Source organism: Tachypleus tridentatus, chromosome 7 (genome assembly GCF_004210375.1).
Source record: "Tachypleus tridentatus isolate NWPU-2018 chromosome 7, ASM421037v1, whole genome shotgun sequence".
Lineage (NCBI taxonomy): Eukaryota > Metazoa > Arthropoda > Merostomata > Xiphosura > Limulidae > Tachypleus > Tachypleus tridentatus.
The window spans coordinates 141766434-141787581 of NC_134831.1; the positions used below are offsets into that span (position 1 = coordinate 141766434).

At 34.8% G+C, this 21148-nt stretch overlaps 1 protein-coding gene across 4 annotated transcripts in view; it reads left to right on the top strand.

Moving 5' to 3' along the window:
• Positions 1-8158: 8158 nt before the first annotated feature.
• Positions 8159-21148, top strand: part of LOC143256765 (protein tiptop-like) — a 132704-nt gene continuing 119714 nt past the window's right edge. For 3 of the 4 annotated variants that reach the window (XR_013031472.1, XR_013031471.1, XR_013031470.1), the window contains exon 1: positions 8165-8309. Coding sequence is in view for 1 of the 4 variants with exons in the window: in XM_076514419.1 (XP_076370534.1) it covers positions 8270-8309 (40 nt within the window). In the remaining 3 variants the exon portion in view is untranslated. Of the gene's footprint in view, positions 8310-21148 lie in introns of all 4 variants that reach the window. The other variant, XM_076514419.1, reaches the window with a different exon arrangement.

Consider the following 21148-nt stretch of genomic DNA (forward strand, 5'->3'; position numbering starts at 1 on the left):
TTTGTTACAGAAGTTCTAGGTTGGTCAGCGGTAAGATTACGAACTTACAACGCTAAAATGTGGGACTGGATTCCCCGCGATCGACGTACCTTATAAAAAAAAAAGCCCTGCGTATCTATGCATCAAGTCTTTCAAAATAAGCAGACTGTACAAAACCTCACTTTTTGTAACTATAACTACTATTTTCAGTAGCAAATCAACAAGAAAAGAAACTAATAGGTATATAACTGGAAAAATTTGTTGTTTGTTGTTAACTGAAATATTTCTAGATGTAGAAGGTTTACGCCACTTTGTTGCTCTATGAAACATGCACCGAGGTCTTAAAAGTTTAATATTAAATTGACTGTTTATTAAAACAGTTTTCATTATTACTTCGACAATAACAACTGTCTTTTGAATCTGATTCTGATCAACAATTGGGACACTTAGATGTAGAAGACATGAAAAACAATTTTAGATGTAATTTATAAAGATACGTCATTTAACATGAAATGCGCAAGCTGTAGTGACAACGTAAGTTATGAGAAAATTAGATTTTCCTAGCTTATAATCTGTATAATAATAATCTCGTAAGGGATGAGTAATGTACTTTTCTTTCAATACAAGTTACACAATTCTCAAATTTTATCTAAAATAGCTGATAAGATTACACGGACAAAAGCAAATTACCACATGCATTTTAGCAAAATAATATTGCCGGTAACTATATCCATTTTTTTTCTTTTCTCAATTTCATTGCCATGTGGTCATGGCGCTCGACTGGCAATCTTAGGGTCGTGGGCTGGAATCTCCGTCAAACCAAACATGCTTGTCCTTTCACCCGTGGGGACGGTATAATGTTACGACCAATCCCACTATTTGTCGATAAAAGAGTAATCCAAAATTTGACAGTAGGTAGTGATAACTAGCTGCCTTCTCTCTAGTCTTACACTGTTAAATTAGCGCAGATAGCGTTCGTGTAGTTCTGCGCGAAATTTTTAAAAGAAACTCAATTTATTGCATAATTACAAATTTCCAAAGTTTGTTGTATGAATTTCGCTCAAAGTTACTTGAAAGCTATCTGCGATAATCATCCCTAATTTAGCAGTGATAGGCTAAAGGGGAGGCACCTAGTCGTGCCTAACCACCGCAAATTCTTGGGTTACTCTTTTGCCAACAAATAGTAGGATTAATTGTGACCTTATAACGCCCTTATGGCTGAAAGGATGAGCATGTTTAGTGGGTTTGGGATTCGAACCTACGACTTAATTATTAGTGGAGCGCCCTAGCCATGCTGGGCCGTAACTTCAAAAGAGCAACAAAATCATACTTTTACTTTTGTGTCGCGTATTTACAGGTATTTTTAACTTTTACGATTTAGTCTTGTAAGCCTTTTAATGTGAATCCCACTTTTAACTTCAATATTTTTTATTACTAAACACTTGAATATATCAGTAGGTATATTTATTTAATTATACATTCAATTGCAAGGTATTTGTAGAACAGGGGTAACTGTAATAAGAGAGCAGCTCTATTTCAAAGACTGGCGACTTATTTTAAATAATAAACGTTCAAAAACTTTAGTTGTTGCGTTCTTTTCTCTTTCAGTATGATCACCAGTAGAATTTTAAACCGACTGATTTCTCATTGCTTGTATGCTGCAATCAGCGGTCACCATTTATTGATTAAGTTTTAGGCCTCAGTTCACATGACAGCCTGGACGTGACATCAGGGTTTATCATGTTCCAAGTCACTCAACAATCAAATGGAGATCAATGAGGGATTGATTTTGTACGAGTGGCTGTTTGAAATGTAGTGGTTTGCTTTGAATTATATTACAAATTCCAATATAACTTGCAAAATATCAATTTTTCCAATACCTTTGTCTTCACTTATCATTAGTATGCCAAAAACACGAGTAAAAACGGCTTACGTAGCTTCGGTTGCTGTGATCCCACCAGAAGTATGGTCAAGTTTTCTCTTACGTTTCCATTTCTCTGTACAGTTCCTGATAGAAAAAAGTGTTATACTTGATCTTTTTGGTAACTTTCTTGGCATCATCATTAAAAATAAGTCATGCGTTAACATTTCTAATGAAACAACAGTTGTAGCTTTATACACTGCTGGCCAAAATCTTAAAGCCAATGAACATAAAGAAAAATATGCATTTTGTGTTGTTAGAATCAACCACTTATTTGAGTAGAGCTTCGAAAGATTAAAAAAAAAAAAACTTTTAGCATTTAATAGGGAAAATGTGACCACTACGAAATTAGCCTAAATACTAGCTGGTCAAAAGTTTAAGACCATATCAAAAACAAGTCCTAAACATGGTAGGAAATGTCCAACAAGAGGTCTCAATAGTGAGTTGCACGGCCGTCATTGCGAATAACTGCAAACGTTCGCTTTGGCATGGTCGATATAAGCTTTTGCAGAAGGCTGGCTGGAATGTTATTCCAAGTAGTGAAGATGGCTTTACCAAAGATCATGCAGTGTTTGGAATTGACGTCCATTTCTATAGACTTCCCTTGCCATCCACCTCCAAACATTTTCAATGGGGTTCAGTTCAGGCGAACACGCTGGATGGTCCAAAAGAATCACGTTATACGCCATGAAAAATTCCTTTGTCCTGCGGGCATTGTGTATTGCAGCGTTGTCCTGCTGAAAGATCCAGTCATTTCTACACAACCGAGGGCCTCAGTCAATAAAGATGATCTCTACAACATGCCAAAATAACCAGCTGCTATTTAATGCCTCTGTATAACCTGGAGTTCCATGGATGGAGAAAGCACCCAGATCATGATGGAACCTCCTCCACTGTGTCGTGTAGAAAATGTCCCCGGTGGGATATCCTTATTGTGCCAGTAATGTTGGAAACCATCTGGACCATCCAGGTTAATTTTTTTCTCATCAGAGAACAAAACCTTCCACTTTTCTACGTCCCATGTTTGGTGCTTGTCAGTAAAGTTCAACCGAGTTGTTTCGTGGTGTGGAAGGAGGCGTGGCCTTTGAAGACGTTTACGGTTTTAAAAGCCTTTCTCTCGTAGATGCCATCTCATTGTTCTTGAGCTGCCTTCTGCATCCGTGAGGGCCTTAATCTGGTTGACAATTGGCTGGTGTCTTGCCGGACAACCCATCGAATCCTGCCGCTCAACACCTGCGAAGTTTTCTTGGGCCGACCACTTGAAACTCTCGTTCCGTATCGCTCAGGGTCTTTTAAGAAATTTGCAACAGCAGTTTTACTACGCCCAATCTCACTGGCGATGGCACTTTGAGAGAGACCTTGCTTTTGCAGCTCGATACTTCTGCTACGTTCAAACCCTGTCAACTTTTTAGCCTTTGCCATGTTTTTACCCGATGTAACACAGTAGATGTCAGTGGAAGATGTTGACAACGCTAATGCTTGAACACAAATGACTAAATTTCGTTACGTGTTTACCGATTAACCCTTCGTTTCAGTATGATCTTAAACTTTTGACCAGCTAGTATTTAGGCTAATTTGATAGTGTTCACATTTTCCCTATTAAATGGTAAAAAAGTTTTTTATTTTTATTTTCCCTTTTCTTATTTTCATGTTTCGAAGCTCTACTCAAATAAGTAGTTGAGTCTAACAACGCAAAATGCATATTTTGTCCTTATATTCATTGGCCTTAAGATTTAGGCCAGCAGTGTATCAGAATTAGTGGAATGAAAAGTAGTAGCAAGTCATCATTATAAAAATCAAACGTATTTATATTTTTAGCAGATTAATTAAACATTTGCAAAACTAGAAAAGATCAGAGTAACTAAAACATGTCATTTTATAGTAAAAGTAAGGACTGAACATGTTGCACAAACCAAACTTCTGATAGATCATAAATTCATAAAGCCAGGTTATTGAAAGGATGTGAAAAATGAATATAAAAGAATGTGTTATCTCTCAAGTAATAGTACGTACATATAACTATCACTAGAAGATGTAGCAAATTTTAACATCTATGAAATATGTCGATCTATTATTGATTCATAAGGTCATTGCAATGAAACTCATGCTTCATGCAATGATGTGATGTACCTCAAAACTATTCCAACATGTGGCTGCCAACTTAAAATATAAAATATCTCACCAGATCTTGTTACATACAGTAAAGGATCGGATACACTGAGAGAGAGGGACAGTGATAAGTAAAATATCCTTGTGTATAGTACATCAACTGGACTATGGTCAAAAGCTTAGAAGCATCAGCCACTACCTTTTGACCATGGATGGTCAATTTGTATAAATTTTACCTCGCATCATTAACGTGCCACTCTAACAGGCTTATCATAACCTAAAGAAATTTTAGTAATTTCATAAACAGGTTGCTTGCACCTCTCATGTTATATCACGGTCCACAAAGAAGTATATAAAAACAGTATGTTGTCCAGAAAGATTAAAAAACTTTAGTAAGACTTCCAAATATAAATTCAGAAAGCTTTAAAATTATGTCACAATAGCTAATTGTTTTTTACCATGTAGAGTAAGTCATTTACGAGAATGTCGTTTGTTCCAAATTGAGCAAATTCTTCGTCCACATCAATTATAACATTGGATCCCTTTATGTTTCGTAATGTTTTGGAGTAAGTTACAGTAGTTGCACTGCCTCACTGTTGACAAAATTGCAAAATCTGATTAAACCGTTGTTGTCTGATAATTGTGTTCTCTGTATAAAAATGTATATATACGCAAACTCACATATGTACTACAACGTGTGATACACAGATACATTTATGCTAACATATATTTATAAACATCCACTATAATATTGTATATTTTCTTAGGAGATAGATATATCTACTATAGCGATAAAACTATGACATATGGCATCGTAACTGGTGGATTCATATTCACTGCTTCCAGTAGCTAAGAACATTATCAGCCACCTGTTTTGCTACTTTAATGCTATCAAAAAGTTCACACAGTTAAGACTATGAAGAATATAAGCTCGATGACAAGCCCAGTAAAATTAATCACTGTACTGTGATTCGCCCAGCCAGTATTGTTTGTTGTTCCTCTTCACTACACAATACATCATTATACAGATTAATGAAGGGCAACCACAACAGAAAATAGTGAACATGTATTTACCATTTACAGAAAACAACTGATACAGCATACCATCTTGAACTCTCAACTGTTGATACAAGTGTTGGAGGCTATGTGTGCCTTTGCTCTATATTCAATTATCTGAAAAGGTCATACTTCATCTTGCTGTACAGTACATAGTTTCCTAGTTTGGTCTAGAATCTTTATTTACTATTCTCAGAACTCCTGGTTTATCATTTATAGTGTTCATTTTATACTATAAATTTTAACTACTCGTATGATTACAAATAAGGTAGTTCTGATTATTGCAGAAAATATTCTACTAGTAAACAGTCCAACAGTATTGTTAAGTTGCTGTCTTAGATGACATGTACTAAAAGTTGTATTTATGCAGTAATATTACCCAATGTAAAATCATGGCTTCCAGGTTTTTAAAATTTGTAAGCCGTTTCAATGAGGTATGATCCATTTTAACAGTGAATCTCCTACTGTTTTGTTCTTGAATTTGTAACAAAATTTATCCAGTCCTATTACAACTTTTATCCGTATTCATAATAAATAAAGACTACTGTTCTTGGATGAGCCAACACAGGGTTATAGAACACGTTTTAGCGAGTTAAATGCTTTATCACAATCTTTGGACAATTTAAATTTAGCCAGAAGAACATGTTCTCTCCAATATGGACCTGGTAGCCACTGTTCTCGCACTGCAATTTGTAGGTTGCAGGATTGAAAACCGTGCTCTTTCTTCAACGGAAACGTTATAATCTTACGACCAATCCCACATTGGATATTAAAAAGAGTTGGTGGTGAAGTGCTGCCGACCATTTTCCTTCCTTCTGAGCGAATATTCAAAGTTAGAGACAGTAGCCTTAATAACTAGACCATAAACAAAGCAAGCAAGTCCTCCAACAAGTATCTATAAGCATTCATCTATCATTATGTAAGATAAGGGAAACTTGTCAATACAATTTACTACGTCCGTCCTTTTCATTGTCACCATAGGAGACAACCAAGTATTTTGTGGTTGTTTTAGTTCTCTATACCCTCTATAAACATATCTCTGTTTCTACACTGGTAACATCATATTAATGTTGTTCTGACCAAACAGTCATCCGATCCTATAAACACATTCATAAATTCTACCAGAAACTTATTGAGTTTATTTCAATGTTCTACTTGGAGAACGTCTGCAAAATTTAAGATATCTTGACAATCCATATATCTGTATGTAGATGTGGTGTGGCAGAAGTAACATTATTATCCATATAACTAGATTCATTCACTTTTACTTAACGCACTATGCAAATAACAATTCCAGTTAATAGTTCAATAGCCATCCATCCATTCTGAGAAATTATAATTCAACGACTCTCACCCTCTAAATAGACAATTGCTCCATAAAATGTGCAACCTGAATTCTGAGCAGAAAAACCTTTTAGTGAGTTGATCCATCGCCAGTCTGAAGCAATACATTTGACTGACTATGTATAACATCATGGACAAAACTCGTGCATTAGAACAAACTGTAACTTCCTTCTCTATAGTCCCTCTCTGATACAGCGGTAAGTCTACGGATTTACAACGCTAAAATCAGGTAGTTCGATTCCCATCGGTGGATTCAGCAGATAGCTCGATGTGGCTTTGCTATAAGAAAACACACACACTCCTTCTCTATATGTTCTGGGGCCTTATTCACTCACAAATTTGTTTGTTTCTCTCACTAACTTGAAACTTACCTATTTCACGGCTCAGCTATCAGAAATATTTTGCAATATGTCATTCCCTAATATTCGAATACCTTGAAATAAGATTAAAGATAACCTATTCTGTGAGATAAAACACAGATAACCAAGTAGAATTGTACTTCTTGGCTTATTTCTGTTAAACAGATTGAAAGCCAGTATTATGAAGCTAAAATGATAGCTTTATTTGGACCCTCTGGCATATTTCAAGACTGAACAAAGTTTTAACAGCACCAGATTTCAGCAGAGACTCAAGTTCAGATTATTCATTTTTATAGTTACCTACCAAGATGCACCCAATCCCGAGATATAAATGTTTAACTCTCTCGTTCTGTAGAGTAATAAGATGCCAAAATAAACATATCATCAAAAACTTCATATAAACAAAAGTTCCCAGTTGGCCTATGGAAGTTTAGCTTATATTTATTAACAGAAGGTTTCTGGCAGTGAGGTAGCTCTTGTTGCAAACATAATTCTCTAATGGCGCCTCCCGTTTTCCAGTTATTGCAAATTCCAACATTCAATAAAGTTTACGTTCTACTAATTAATGATAGCCGCTCCTCCTAGTGTTTGTGGGCTTACAAAGCTAGAAACCGGGTTTCGTTATCGATGGTTGGCTGAACATAAACAGCCCATTGTGTATCTTTGTGCTTAACTTCAAACAAACAAAACATTTTATTGATAGCCTATAGAAACATTTCAATTCGATTTCATTATGACCGACTGTAAAATCATAAATGTATCTTATATTCACTGTCCTTTCGTTATTGCTAAAGAAAATAATCAGTGGAGTAAACCTAAATAACAGCTGGAGATTTTCTGGGCTGCAGTTCAATTCCTTGACTTGAAAGGCTTCATCATGGATTCTGACATGGTGTAGAAGAAAATCCTATACTTAACACTAACGACTAACGCTATGAAGTAATTGGAACTGACACTTTAGCGTGTTTTTTCTAACTTTTAATTTTATGTATTAAATACACTGTCTTCCATTAAAATATACAAATATATGTTGCAAACAAAGGGTTAAAAGATCTGAAAACAATAAATAATATTGCAGAATAACAACGTTTTCGTCTGTTTTCTTCGTTTGTTTTCTCGTTTATACATTTATTTGACTTGATTTTGGGATTCTAATATACAAACAAACGCAAAAAGATTTACGTATCATACAAAGTATCCATTTTGATAGCTTTAAGCATATATTTTAGTTGGAAAGTTTTATAGACAGGTATTTATGTTCTTCAAGTCTCGTCACTAGATGGCTCTGTATACAAAACGTTGCTTTAGATCCGCCCAAAGGGTTGTAAGTTCCCATGATGCACAGCGTCCCGACTGCCTGTTTTCCTGACGTCAGAAACTTACAGTTTACTGAATGGAAGGTCGACAGCGGAAAGTACACAGTAATATCACCGTTCTGGGGCGCTATTCAGTGTAAACGCCTGTCAATACTAAGAGGAATAATACGACACTCCGTCGAAGCATGCCGAGACGCAAACAAGATCGGCCGAAGAGGATGAAATGTAAGTATTTTTGGTGTTACCTTTCACGAAAAAACGTTTGCTAGTTTCACAGATGCGAACCGTGGACGCTATTAGAAATCCAATATGAGCCCAACCTGATAGGCAGGCGATGGGTATGTCGTCAAACTTGACGTCTCTTCAACGTCTTGAGTTGCTTGCGTCAGCGTCAGTGTTTCGTGAAAGTTTTTCTAAAACGTTTGTTCCATCAGGCCTTTACCATAAAGGGTGGGCCTGGAAATTCAGTTCGTGCAAAATCCCTGGTAGCCTTCTGCCATCTGCTGTTTATTCATTTCTATCAATCATTGGACTGTGGCGTGAACGTCAGTCAAACGTCATGCTCCTTTTGTGTACCGCTCTTTAATCTATCCTACGGCAGCCATCCATCACTAAGAAGCTATTATACAAATCATACATTATCTGGAAAACCTGCCTAAATGAGTCAGTACTTAGATCTACAGAAATAAAGTTTCAAACATCACTGTAGGGGAGATTGAAAAAGTATTTTAGACCTAAGACACGGCTCGCGCATGCCATCATTCCATCAGTTAGGCGCCTACTTCCCGTCTGTGTGTTTTGTTACCCCGTCGTTCAGATGCCCATCTTTGCTGGAGTGAAATGTAGTTTCTTTCATCATTTTATGAAGTTTCATGGTCAAACAGCTTATGATTTCGTGCTTACCAACAAAAGATAAAACAACAAAAAAACGACTCATTTATGTTTTTAGTTGTACATGTATGATTTTCCCCTATTTTTTTGAGGGGTGGGGGGAGACACAAATATTTCCATATTTTATTTTGGATGTTGCGACTAGAAATTCTCGTCTTATCTTCTGATATTTTAATCTGGAATATAGGTATTATTTCTGATCAGTTGAAAACTTATTTTTATTACATATCTTGTTTTTCCATAAAGATTTATACGGTTTATCGGTTAAGAACTTTCTGCTTAAAATAACCTATTTATTAATATTCCTGTGCGCGGTAATTATCTTTCTCGGCCACACCCTTAACATTATTATTTTATATCAAGTGAATAACGCCTCTCTAGATAAGAATATTGAATAACTGATAAAAACTCTGAAGTTGCAGAACTCATTGGTCTAAGCCATCCCAGTGGATGAAGTTCGATTCCTACGCGGAAGATAATCAAACGTCCTAATTAGTTCTGAATTTTCCAGTAACTTTCTTAATTTAGTACACACAATTTTGAAAATAATAATAGTATTAGGATTACAACTTTTACATTTTTCTGCAACTGACTTTGACGTAATGATGGAAGTGATTCTAAATAAATTTCTTATGGACGTGTTTTAAGTTATAGGATTTTACTCACTTTTCTTCAGTAGCTTAATGAACACCTTGAGTCAATATTTCAAATATTATATGTTTTCCAAAATTCTGGAGTGTATTTGTGAAATATTATGTATTTTTCTCCAACACATTGAGTTCATTTTTTAAATATACTTTTACCAACACCTTAATTCCATTTTTCAAGTATTAATTTTTTTACCAACAGCTTGAGTCCATTTTTTTAAATATATTATTTTTTAAGTAACCTGACTCTGTTTTTGGGATATGATCCTTGCATGTGAAAACAAATAACATTTTGACAATTTCAAATATTTGTGTATGTAAATAATAGTATACACATACAAGTAATAATATTTAATATATTGCTTTAAGTGATTCAGTAAGTATTTTCATTGTCTGAAGAAAAGCTCTTCAATTAAAACTATATGTCATGTATATAAGCTGTACAGCCAGTATGTTTAATGTTTCAGTGACATACTTTCTAAAACTATGTTAAGAAAAACTATACGTATATGCTTGGCATGTTAGAGAGATTTGTGAAGTCGATGAAATGTAATTGGAGGTTAAAAAATAAAAATATACCTAGAAATATTTCTGATTAACACAACTGAGCCAGAAACTTTCTCTGTGTTCAGAGATGCTTTCGTGTTTAGAAATAAGGCCTTTGGACCTGAAGAAGGGCAATTGTCCAAAACGTGGCCAGCCGTGTTAACAGAATGGATTTTCAGTCGCTGTTTATTTACATTGCTACTTACTACACGTAAACTAACTTGTTCAGTAACTCCGTTCGTCTAGCTGGTTACTTTTATGTATCTATTTCTACCGATCTGTATGTCTTTTTAGTTTAACACTGATTGCTGCCAATGTTGTCTTTTGTAAATCTTTCTATCAGCTATTTTGTATCAGTTTAGCAGCAACAAAATTATATGTATACTGAACCTTATAGTCATACATTATTTTTACAAGTTTCCTGTCTTGTTGAAAATTTCCTCATACTTACGTGTGTTTTTCCATCTACTTTCTTTTGTAAACATTTCTACCGTTTATCAAATGTTTTTGACATGTTACCTGTTTGGCTGTTTTAATAGAAATATATTACTACGTGTTTGTCCAGCTTTGTATTCTATCACTATGTCATTCTATTTCTGTCCGACTATTATCCAGTCTGTTTTTATTTTTAATACTTTTCTACTAGTATTATGATTTCTTATGCTCTGTTTTTGGTTAAGATATTTATATACACGTATATCTTTAACTTTATATTCAATTCCAAAAGTGACAAAGAACATGACGTGATTCTGTATGATTATTTGTTTTATTCGCTCTATTTAAAACATATCGTGCAACTGTACAGTTACTATACATGTAATGATCCTGTTTGGGACGTTCTTCTTTTGGATTTCTTCCTTTTTTTCTCTCCATATAACCCATTCAATTACTTCAGGACTATTCCTATTTTCTGTGTATTATTCATCCAATTCGAACTGAATATCATTTGGCCGTTTTGTTTTCTAATACGAATTTTAATAAGTTTGGTTAAAAATAAAAACAGACTCGTTTTATAGGATATTTCTGATACTTTAGGCATATTTCGTATTGATTATTTCACAGAAAGTTTAAATTTGCTTTTGGATGCATTCCAGTTTTGTTCTTTATATAACTGAGTTCCTTATGTACTGCAGGCAATGTATCACTCCGCCCTGAGACATGGTTTCTCTCCGAATCCACGCCGTTTATTTATGTGCTCCATAAATTCGCATAGACCACAATACCAGTCCATATTCATCAGACACTTAGCTCAGCGCCCGCACCTGCGTTACAAACGATCTGAGCTCAGTGTTGGTGATACACAGCAGTGCGTATTCCTTCTCATCAATTTCTCTGGCAGGTTTCTCTTGGACTGCCATAGCTCTTTCAGCTTGTGAAAGACTTACGTTTATGTAGTCAAAAGAACCCAGTCTACAGCTGCTCGGCATAGTGCCCACCCGACGTTACGTTCTCCCATCCGTACGAATTAATCTCTTTTAACCTATAGTTTATGTAGCAGCAGTCTACAATATACTATCCATTTCATTTCCTATATGCATGCTGCTAGTATATAAGTACCGTATGTCGTAAATTTTTGCTGTAAGTGTTTCATTTATCTCGTAATGAGTTTTATTTCACATTTCACATATTTCGTTTCGTTATACTTCCATACAGATGTTTTAGTAGTTAAAGTATTGATACGTATATATAAGCGTGTTTATATTAAACCTCTAACTTCAAAGTTTAAAAACCGAATACACAAATAACGGTTACTTGGAATTAACACATAAACTGACCTCGTGACATAGTTTTACTCCATCTTTACGAATGACAAGCTTCATCTGTTGAAACTAGTCGGATTCCTTGTATGTCTTTTAATTCTTTAACTTTTTGTGCTTTATTATGCTGATGCATTATTGTTGTTCATTTATAACCTAATTCCCGCTGTCCGAAATCTTCAGCCTTGCTTAACGATTCTAGTTTGTTTGTTTTGAAATTCGCTCAAAACTACACGAGGGCTATCTGCGCTAGCCGACCCTAATTTAGCAGTCAAAAAGTAGAGGGAAAACAACTAGTAATCATTACCACCCGCCGCCAACGTTTGTACTACTCATTTTGCTAATGAATAGGGTATTGACCTTTGCTTTTAACGTTCCCACGGCTGAAAGGGCGAGTACGTTTGATGTGACGGGAATTCGAACCCGCGATTCTCAGACTACAAGTTGAGCGCCCTAACCACCTGGCCATGCATGGCCAAACGATTCTAGCTGTTAGCTCTTTGGATAAATTATCGCTTAACGATTGTAAAGCTATGCAAAAAGAGAATGTTTTTGGGGTTTCTTTTTCTATAATTCATATGTGTGCTTATGTGAAATTTCATTTGTATAATACTGAGACAGAGAAGTTAAATTAGCTACTGAATGAGATATCTGTCTTTCTCTAACGTTCTATAATTGTACCAATGTGTAGCTGCTTATTTATATATCTGTTTCATTGCCTGATAGTAATCTCGGATATATATTCCTCTGTTACTCGTTCTTTCTATCACAGAGTAAATTTAGCAACAGATCGCCTGTGTTTCGCTCTACTATTGGATGTTTATATTGTTGGATAAGTGTTTCTTAACCTTATTTATATCTTTACATAACTATACCATCAAATGGACATTTCTTCGGCTCTCTCTATCTGCAATTATATAACTGTACATCAGTAAGATTGTTCTCTGACTATCTCTTTAATATTGTGTAATGGTGCCACTGGACAAATGTTCTTTGTCACTTTTCATTGTTGGATAACCATACCATCTGACAGGTGTGTCTTTGTACCATGTTATAATCATGCTGCTGGGCAAATGTTTTTGATCATACCATCGGATAAATGTTTCTTCATCAATCCATGCCATTCCATAACTGTACCGACGTACAGACGTTTCGTCGTTTCACTCTCTTTACCATGATATAATTATACCATAATATACCAGTCAATTTAAATTGGAATTGAATATTATGTACTGGAGGGAACATATTGTAGTTTCTATTAACTGACACTTTTCTCAAACAGATTCATGGTGTATATTTTAGTCTTTAGGAATATATGTAACTTGTGCTTCCCACAACATGGGCCTGACATGGCCAGGTGGTTAAGGTGCTGAACTCGCAATCTGAGGGTCACGGGTTCGAATTCCTTTCACACCAAACATGCTCGCTCTTTAAGCCGTAGGAACATTATAATGTGACGGTCAAGCTCAATAGTCGTTGGTAAAAGATTAGCCCAAGAGTAGTTGGTGGGTGGTGATGACCAGCTACTTTTTTTCTACTCTTTCACTGCTAAATTAGGTACAGCTAGCGCAGAAAGCCCTCGTGTAGCTTTGCGCGAAATTCACAAACAAACAAGCCACTGTATAATCGTAGGGACACATAAATTGTTTCTCTATCTATCTCTACTATTCTATGACCTCATAATTGAATACAAATTTTTGTGTAACTTCTCCATTTGAAACGTTTCTCCGTTTCTCTCTGCTATCGCTTAATTGCATCATCGATATAATTTTGCGCACCTTTAACATTCTAGAGCTCTGTAATCGCAATTTTCCTTTTAGCCTTTTCAATACTATTAGAGTGGAATAAAAAAAATGGCGCTTTAACCTTTAGAATGTAGCCCTGTTAAAAAATTTGAAAGAAAACTTGTTGAGTACAATCAAGACTAGACATAAAATGTAATTATATTTACATCAACAAAGTTCCGTTGTTTGGTTCTGTAAAATAATATGAAGTTTTTTTGTCAGGTTAAAAACAACATACTGTTTAACTCATTTTAAATACATCTTCTTTCTGGGTTTTGAAAATTTGATTGTCTTTATTTACTTAAAGAACGTGAGGGCGTTATAATGTAACGGTCAATTCCACTATTCGTTGGTAAAAGAGTAGCTCAAGAGTTGGCGGTGGGTGGTGATGACTAGTTGCCTTCCCTCTAGTCTTACACTGCTAAATTAGGGACGGCTAACGCAGATGGTTCTCGTGCAGCTTTTCGTGAAATTCAAACCGATCATGCTATATGTTTTGAAAATATATATTATATAGTGGAACAACACGTTATAACCATGATGGCTTTTTTCAGGTTAGCAGAAACAAAGTATATATAATTTATATGCAAAAACGGCTCGTTTGGGTTGTGAAAATATTTTACATAGAAGAGCGAACAACGTTTCGACCTTCTTCGGTCATCGTCAGGTTCACAAAGAAAGAGGTAACTGACCGGAAGCTGACCACATGTTTGAAAGGGGTTGTGTAACTGTATGTCGAAATGTAGAGGGCGGTATTAGATGTTTGAATATATAATTTTATTTATTTTATTATATTAATATAGGTATAAAGGCGTTCCTTTATATTGGTTTATTTTAGGTTTAAGTTGTTGTATAAGTAAGGCTTCTTTAATTTTGCGTTTGTTTATGTTTGTTTCTTTATTTAGTATTTGAGTGTTTTCTATGGTTATGTTGTGTTTATTTGACTTGCAGTGTTCGAAAACGTGTGAAGGTGACTTTTTAGGTTCTTTGAATCTGGTTTCCATTTTTCTACTTGTTTCTCCAATATAACAACACCAATATAATTTATAAAATACAATGCAATGTCTGCCACGACTTTTATATTTGAGAAACAAGTAGAAAAACGGAAACTAGATACAAATAACAGAAAAAAACACCTTCAGACGTTTTTGAACACCGCAAGTCAAATAAACATAAGAGAACCAAAGAAAACACCCATATATTAAGTAGGTAAACAAATGTAAACAAAGGCAAAATCAAAGAAGCCTTACTTATACAACAACTTAAACCCAAAATAAACCAATATAAAGGAACGCCTTTATACCTATATTAATATAATAAAATAAATAAAATTATATATTCAAACATCTAATACCGCCCTCTACATTTCGACACATAGTTACACAACCCCTTTCAAGCATGTGGTCAGCTTCCGGTCAGTTACCTCTTTCTTTGTGAACCTGACGATGACCGAAGAAGGTCGAAACGTTGTTCGCTCTTCTATGTAAAATATTTTCTCAACCCAAACGAGCCGTTTTTGCATATAAATTTCTCAACAAGTGGGTTTCTCGACATCACTGAAAGTATATATAAGTAATACAACACAACAATATTGAGTTGAAGGGACAATAACGGACAAAACATCAAAGAAATTAAAAACAATATAATTGTTACATAATAAATAACCTCTGAAGTAGAAATACATTTGCCGAACAAAAAAATTTCGAGAGGATATAATTTCTTAAGAGCCCCACGAAGGCCACTTTTATATGATATACAAGCTGGAGTTCCTGTCCAACTGGCGGGCGAAATAAAAACCTGTTTGCAATATAGGATAAAGAATTGTGCGTTTATTTATTTTCTTAACAGAACAAACATTTAAAGTACAATGAAATTGCATAAAGGGACCAGTATTGAAAAGATTTACGTACTGTCTTCAACAATTCTATCAATATGAAATTAGATGAAGGGGGTCCAATTTCACCCCACCCTTCACGACCTTTTTCATGTCGTCCGAGATGATTGTCTCAAGATGTGCTGATTTGTTACTGTTTTTTTTTTTCGAAATTAGATGTGATATTATATGGGGGTCCAATCCCATCGTAACATTCCTCACGTCATCCTGTATCACTTTGTCAAATTTGGTGCTGATTGATCAATAAATGTGGAAACATAAGAAACAAATGCAGTCATATACTAACATTTATTTATATAGATTTACATATTTAGTGATGCAAGAGGGAATGCATAGGCGATAACCTATTTCAAAAATGATTCAGCTTCATGGCTAAGCAGTAACTTTGAAGGTTTATAATGGTAAAATTCGAGGTCCGATCCCCACGCTGGACACTGTACCTTTTTGCGTTTAAAAATAAACAAACACCTCTTTTATAAATGCTAGATATATATATATATATCTTATTTCTATACTTAAGTGCTAAAAAGGCACATAATTAAAAATATATGTTTTTATATAATCGTTTACTAAGGGTATTTCTTTGTTTTTTGAATTTCGCGCAAAGCTACACGAGGGTTATTTAGTGCGTAAGACTAGAGGGAGGGCAGATAGTCATCATCACCCTCCATCAACACTTGGGTTACTCTTTTAGCAACGAATAGTTGGATTGACCGTAACATAATAACGCCTCCACGGCTGAAAGGGCGAGCACATATGGTGTAACGGGGATTTGAACGTGCGACCCTTAGATTACGAGTTGAGTGCCTTAACCACCTGGCCATGCCGGGTCTGTCGAGATATTATAAATATAAATTGCTTAAATTAACGAGCTTACCGGTTATCGAAATTCTGAGATTTTGTAAATATCCAATGAAAAACACCTATAAATTGTCACGTCAGTAATGCTTTAAATTAACTACACAACCCTGTGAATAGAAATTATACACATTCGAAGACAACTGTGTCATTATAAAAAAACTATTTTAAAAATTCTCAATTAATAAGAGAAATTACAGGTTTATATTAATTTTTAACTAACCTTCAGAAATACTAAAAATTAAGCTATTAGCCTCTGAACTTTCTTCTGCACCTGTAACACCCGGATACAACACCACTACGTTTTTCATAAATTGCGAGTGAACGTTCAAAGAAAAAATAAAAAGTGAAGAATAAATCTTTGTCTTTTATTTATAGAGTTGTAGAAAATAATTTTGGCACGATAAAATTATGTTCTAAGTTCTATTTATTTTCTGTAATGTTTATTCAAGTATTTTTATGCTATTTTAGCCATTACATTTACGTAAGAAAAACTGGTTTAACTGCCCTAAGCTAATAACGTACGAGAAATCAGAAGGCCTAAAAGTTGTGACTAAAGTCACGTTAATTTTTTTTTTTCATGTTATTCTTCATTTGTACATTACGGATTCAACTTAAGGAACGTATGAAAGATCTGTTCTGTGTATCCCACATGTCACTGCTTAAGAGGAAACAAAATAATTTGTGATTTTGAATCCGCAAAATACAAAGTAAGAGGAACATGTACTGGGGGTTATCTGCATCTACACAGAAGACATTATTACAAACAGATCAACACATAAATGTCCGGCCCGGCATGCCCAGGTGGTTGAGGTACTCGGTTCGTAATTCAAGGGTCGTGGGTTAGAATCCCCGTCACACTAAAGATGCTCACCCTTTCAGCCGTGTAGGCGTTATAAGTGACGGTCAATCCAACTATTCGTTGCTAAAAGAATAACCCAAGAGTTGGCGGTGGGTGATGATGACTGGCTGCCTTCCCTCTAGTATTACACTGCTAAATTAGGAACGGCTAGTGATGATAGCCCTCGTGTAGCTTTGAACGAAATGAAAAACAAACATAAATATCTCCATGTTTCAACTGTGATGATGAATTTTTTGGTACTGACATTTCCTACGTCATTTTCTGTAGTTTTACGATTACAAAGAAACATTAGAAGAACTCACCTTTCTGCACAACAACGTTATTCAACTTTTAAAAGAATGGACATTTTATATATATAACAGCTCTGTTCAATGCAATGCTCCCCCCCTTTTTACGTTGTTGGTAGGTAAGTGTCACTACATAACAAGACAAGGCGAAAGCAAACAGAGCAGTAGAAGAAGACGGCGGACCTTGAATTGGCCACCTCCTGAGTGGTTAATAAGGTGATTTACATGCTGTGTGTGTGGCTGGCCAACTTGAAGTTCCGGACTTTGTCGTGATTTATGTAGCTTTGCGAATTCGGAGTGGAACTGCTGGAACAATGTGATCCTTTCCATATTTCTGCGACTAACCTGCCAATGGTTAAGATTTATTTTGGATTAGGAGTGTAATTCTAGCGGGAAATGTGAGTGTCATAAAGTACCTGTAATGGAAGGCTCATGACAGCGTTGCAACTTGATGGCTGACTTCGGTCTCTACACCCGCCAAACCCTACTTCGCACACGTGAACTGACTTCAGATAGGCGTTATTTGGGCTTGTTTATATTAAATTTTTGACATGATCAGATCTCTAATCGCGTGTATTAGAGATGTCTCACCATTCCAGTAATACAAACACACGTAAACCAATTTTCTTGACTGCCAACTCACTTCTAGTCAAAGAAGTAAACTATTGATTATTTGTGTATTCTTTTATCCGTCTGTCTAGATATGTTTACTTATTTATCTAGAACTTTATTTGTCTAGATCTGTTTATTCATATATCCAGAATTTTTATCTGTCTAGATCTTTTTACCCATTTATCCAAAAGTTTATTTGTCTAGATATGTTTACCCATGTATCTAGAACGTTGTATATATAGACCTGTATGTATCCATAACCATGTCTGCCTAGATCTGTGTACCCATTCATCTAGAGCTATAATTATTCTAGATATATCTACCAATTTATCTCTCTCTATATATATATACATATATATATATATAAATATATATATATATATATGTTCTTCCACACATGTTCATTTATTTATCTGTATATCCGTTTATCTACATGCCTATATCATCTCATCCTTTATCTGTATCTATTTCTGTGCATCCAAGTTTCTGTATAACGTTTTATCTATTCATTACCAATTTTTGCACATCCTTCGTTCATTTACTTACGTATCTTATTAACTTTTTTTCTGATCTGCCAATATATATTTAGTTAGCTGATTTGCTGTCTGTCTATATCCTTTTTATAAGCTGTTATTATATCTCTACAGAAAAGCTGTTAACTGTCTGTATATTTTCCTGCCTATAAATAGGTTTAATGATGATACCATTTATAACTTCCTTAATCAAAAAAAAAAAAAAAGATAATAAAAGACACAAGCGATAAACTCTCATCAGTTTATTGACCTCTGTCCAACAGAGGTCAAGCGTGATATATACACACATAGGGTTGCCTTTTTAAAGAAACGTTATCGATTATATAAAATCTTAAAGATAAAATTGTTCGATTGTTTTTGTTGTTATAACAACAAAAAACACTGTATATTTATAATTTTTGAAATTAGTTTTATGATAATAAAAGAGAACATACAAAAATACTAAAAGATAAAATATAATGCTCTTCACATCAGAAGATTACTTTCAAATTTACGTAGAAGTTTTTGTTTCGTTACCTTGTCATGCGAAACTAGCAGATTATATAATTTTCATCGAATGAAATTGACAGAATAACAGATTCGTGGTCGTTCTTGGAGAAACAAAAGCTGTTCGTTTGATAACAGAAAAAAATACCTACAGCATTATGGTTCCCTGATCAAGCTGCAGATGATACATTAAACATGTTTGGGTATTGGAAAGTAATAACAAAAAATACAGTATTAGTTTTGTTCAAGTAAAAAACTGCGCAATAGGTTAGCAGCACTATACCCACCGAGGAGAACAATCCACGGATTTCATCATTATTGGCCCTTAAGCTCAGCGGGAGCAAAAGGTTAAAGAAAAATAAAAAAAATCAACCAATTTAGCACTTTCGCTTATGCATTTAGTTTTTTATAAAACAAATACCGTTATTTTAAAAATACAAAGATAAAATGATAATATTTTCTAACCTAAGTTAGAAGTTTAGAAACGAAGATAAAAACCAAGGTTAAGAACAAAGAAAATGATAACTGTTTGTTGAATTTCACATTATTAACTGCTCGATGGCTATCTGGACTAGAAAAGTGATTGACCAGAGAGAAGGCAGCTGAAAAATGCGTCTAGCTAAAACCACTTATCACCAACTCTTAGGAAAATGGGATTGATCGTCATGTTTTAATGCCCCACAACTAAAAAGGGCGCATATGTTTGGCATAGGCGGTGCTTGAGTCTTTTATTTGGGTGGGCTATTCTGTCACGTATTCTATATAATAAACATTTTTAGATTGGTGAGAATAACACTTTGTCAGAGACATTTCATTTATTTATCAACTACAGGTGTTAAAGGGGAGTTACCCCTTGGGTAGTCCTCGCAAGCCACCTCTGAAGTTTAGTGATAGGATTCGAACTCGCAACCAACAGCTTATGAATCAAGCGCTTTATTTACTAAAAAAAAACAAAAACACATTAGAATAGGTGTTCACTTTAGAGTTTGTATGGCTGACATATTAATAAACGATAGTTTGTTTGTTCGTTTTTAAAATTCACTCAAAGCTAAACAAGAACTGTCTGATAGACCAAAAATTAGGCAGCTAGTCAACTCTTTGACGAATTTAACCGAACAGTGAGATTTTGCCTACACTTTTATAATACAGTCATAGCCCCACATTGCAGAGTGTATTTTGCGACAAAGGACGCTAATAAAAGATTATCAGATTAACAGTCCAGACATACTAAACACCGAGACACTTCCGGCTCATAATCATAAGTTAGTTTGTATTTGAATTTCGCACAGAGCTACACGAGGGCTATCAGCGCTAGCTGTCCCTAATTTAGCAGTGTAAGACCAGAGGGAAGGCAGCTAGTCATCACCACCCACCGCCAACTCTTGGGCTACTCTTTTACCAAAGAATAGTGGGATTGACCGTTACATTATAACGCCCCCACTGCTGAAAGGGTGAGAATGTTTGATGTGACGGGGATTCGAAGCCGCGGATTACGAGTCGAGCTACCTGGCCATGCCGGGCCTAATTGCAAGTAATATGACTGTAATTAGCATTTTCCATATTGGGGAGTAATAAATTGTATTAAATAATGATTAGCTGTTTTTCTAATACTTCTTTTTTGTAAAAAATAATACATTATTTTAGATTTATAACGCCGAAAGTTAGAATTAATTAACAATGAAAGTACGAATTATGAGAATGTTAGGTTAAATTTTTGTTAATAAATATTATAAAAAATATTTTTAACCACATTATTTACTTCATTCTGGATTGCGTACACAAAATATAATGAAACATTTTGTGGAGTTTTTTAAGTACAAATATTTCTGTTCTAATATTTTTCTCACATTTGTTGCTTTCATGTTTTACAACGAAATATAATTAATAATTGATAAGAACACAACACT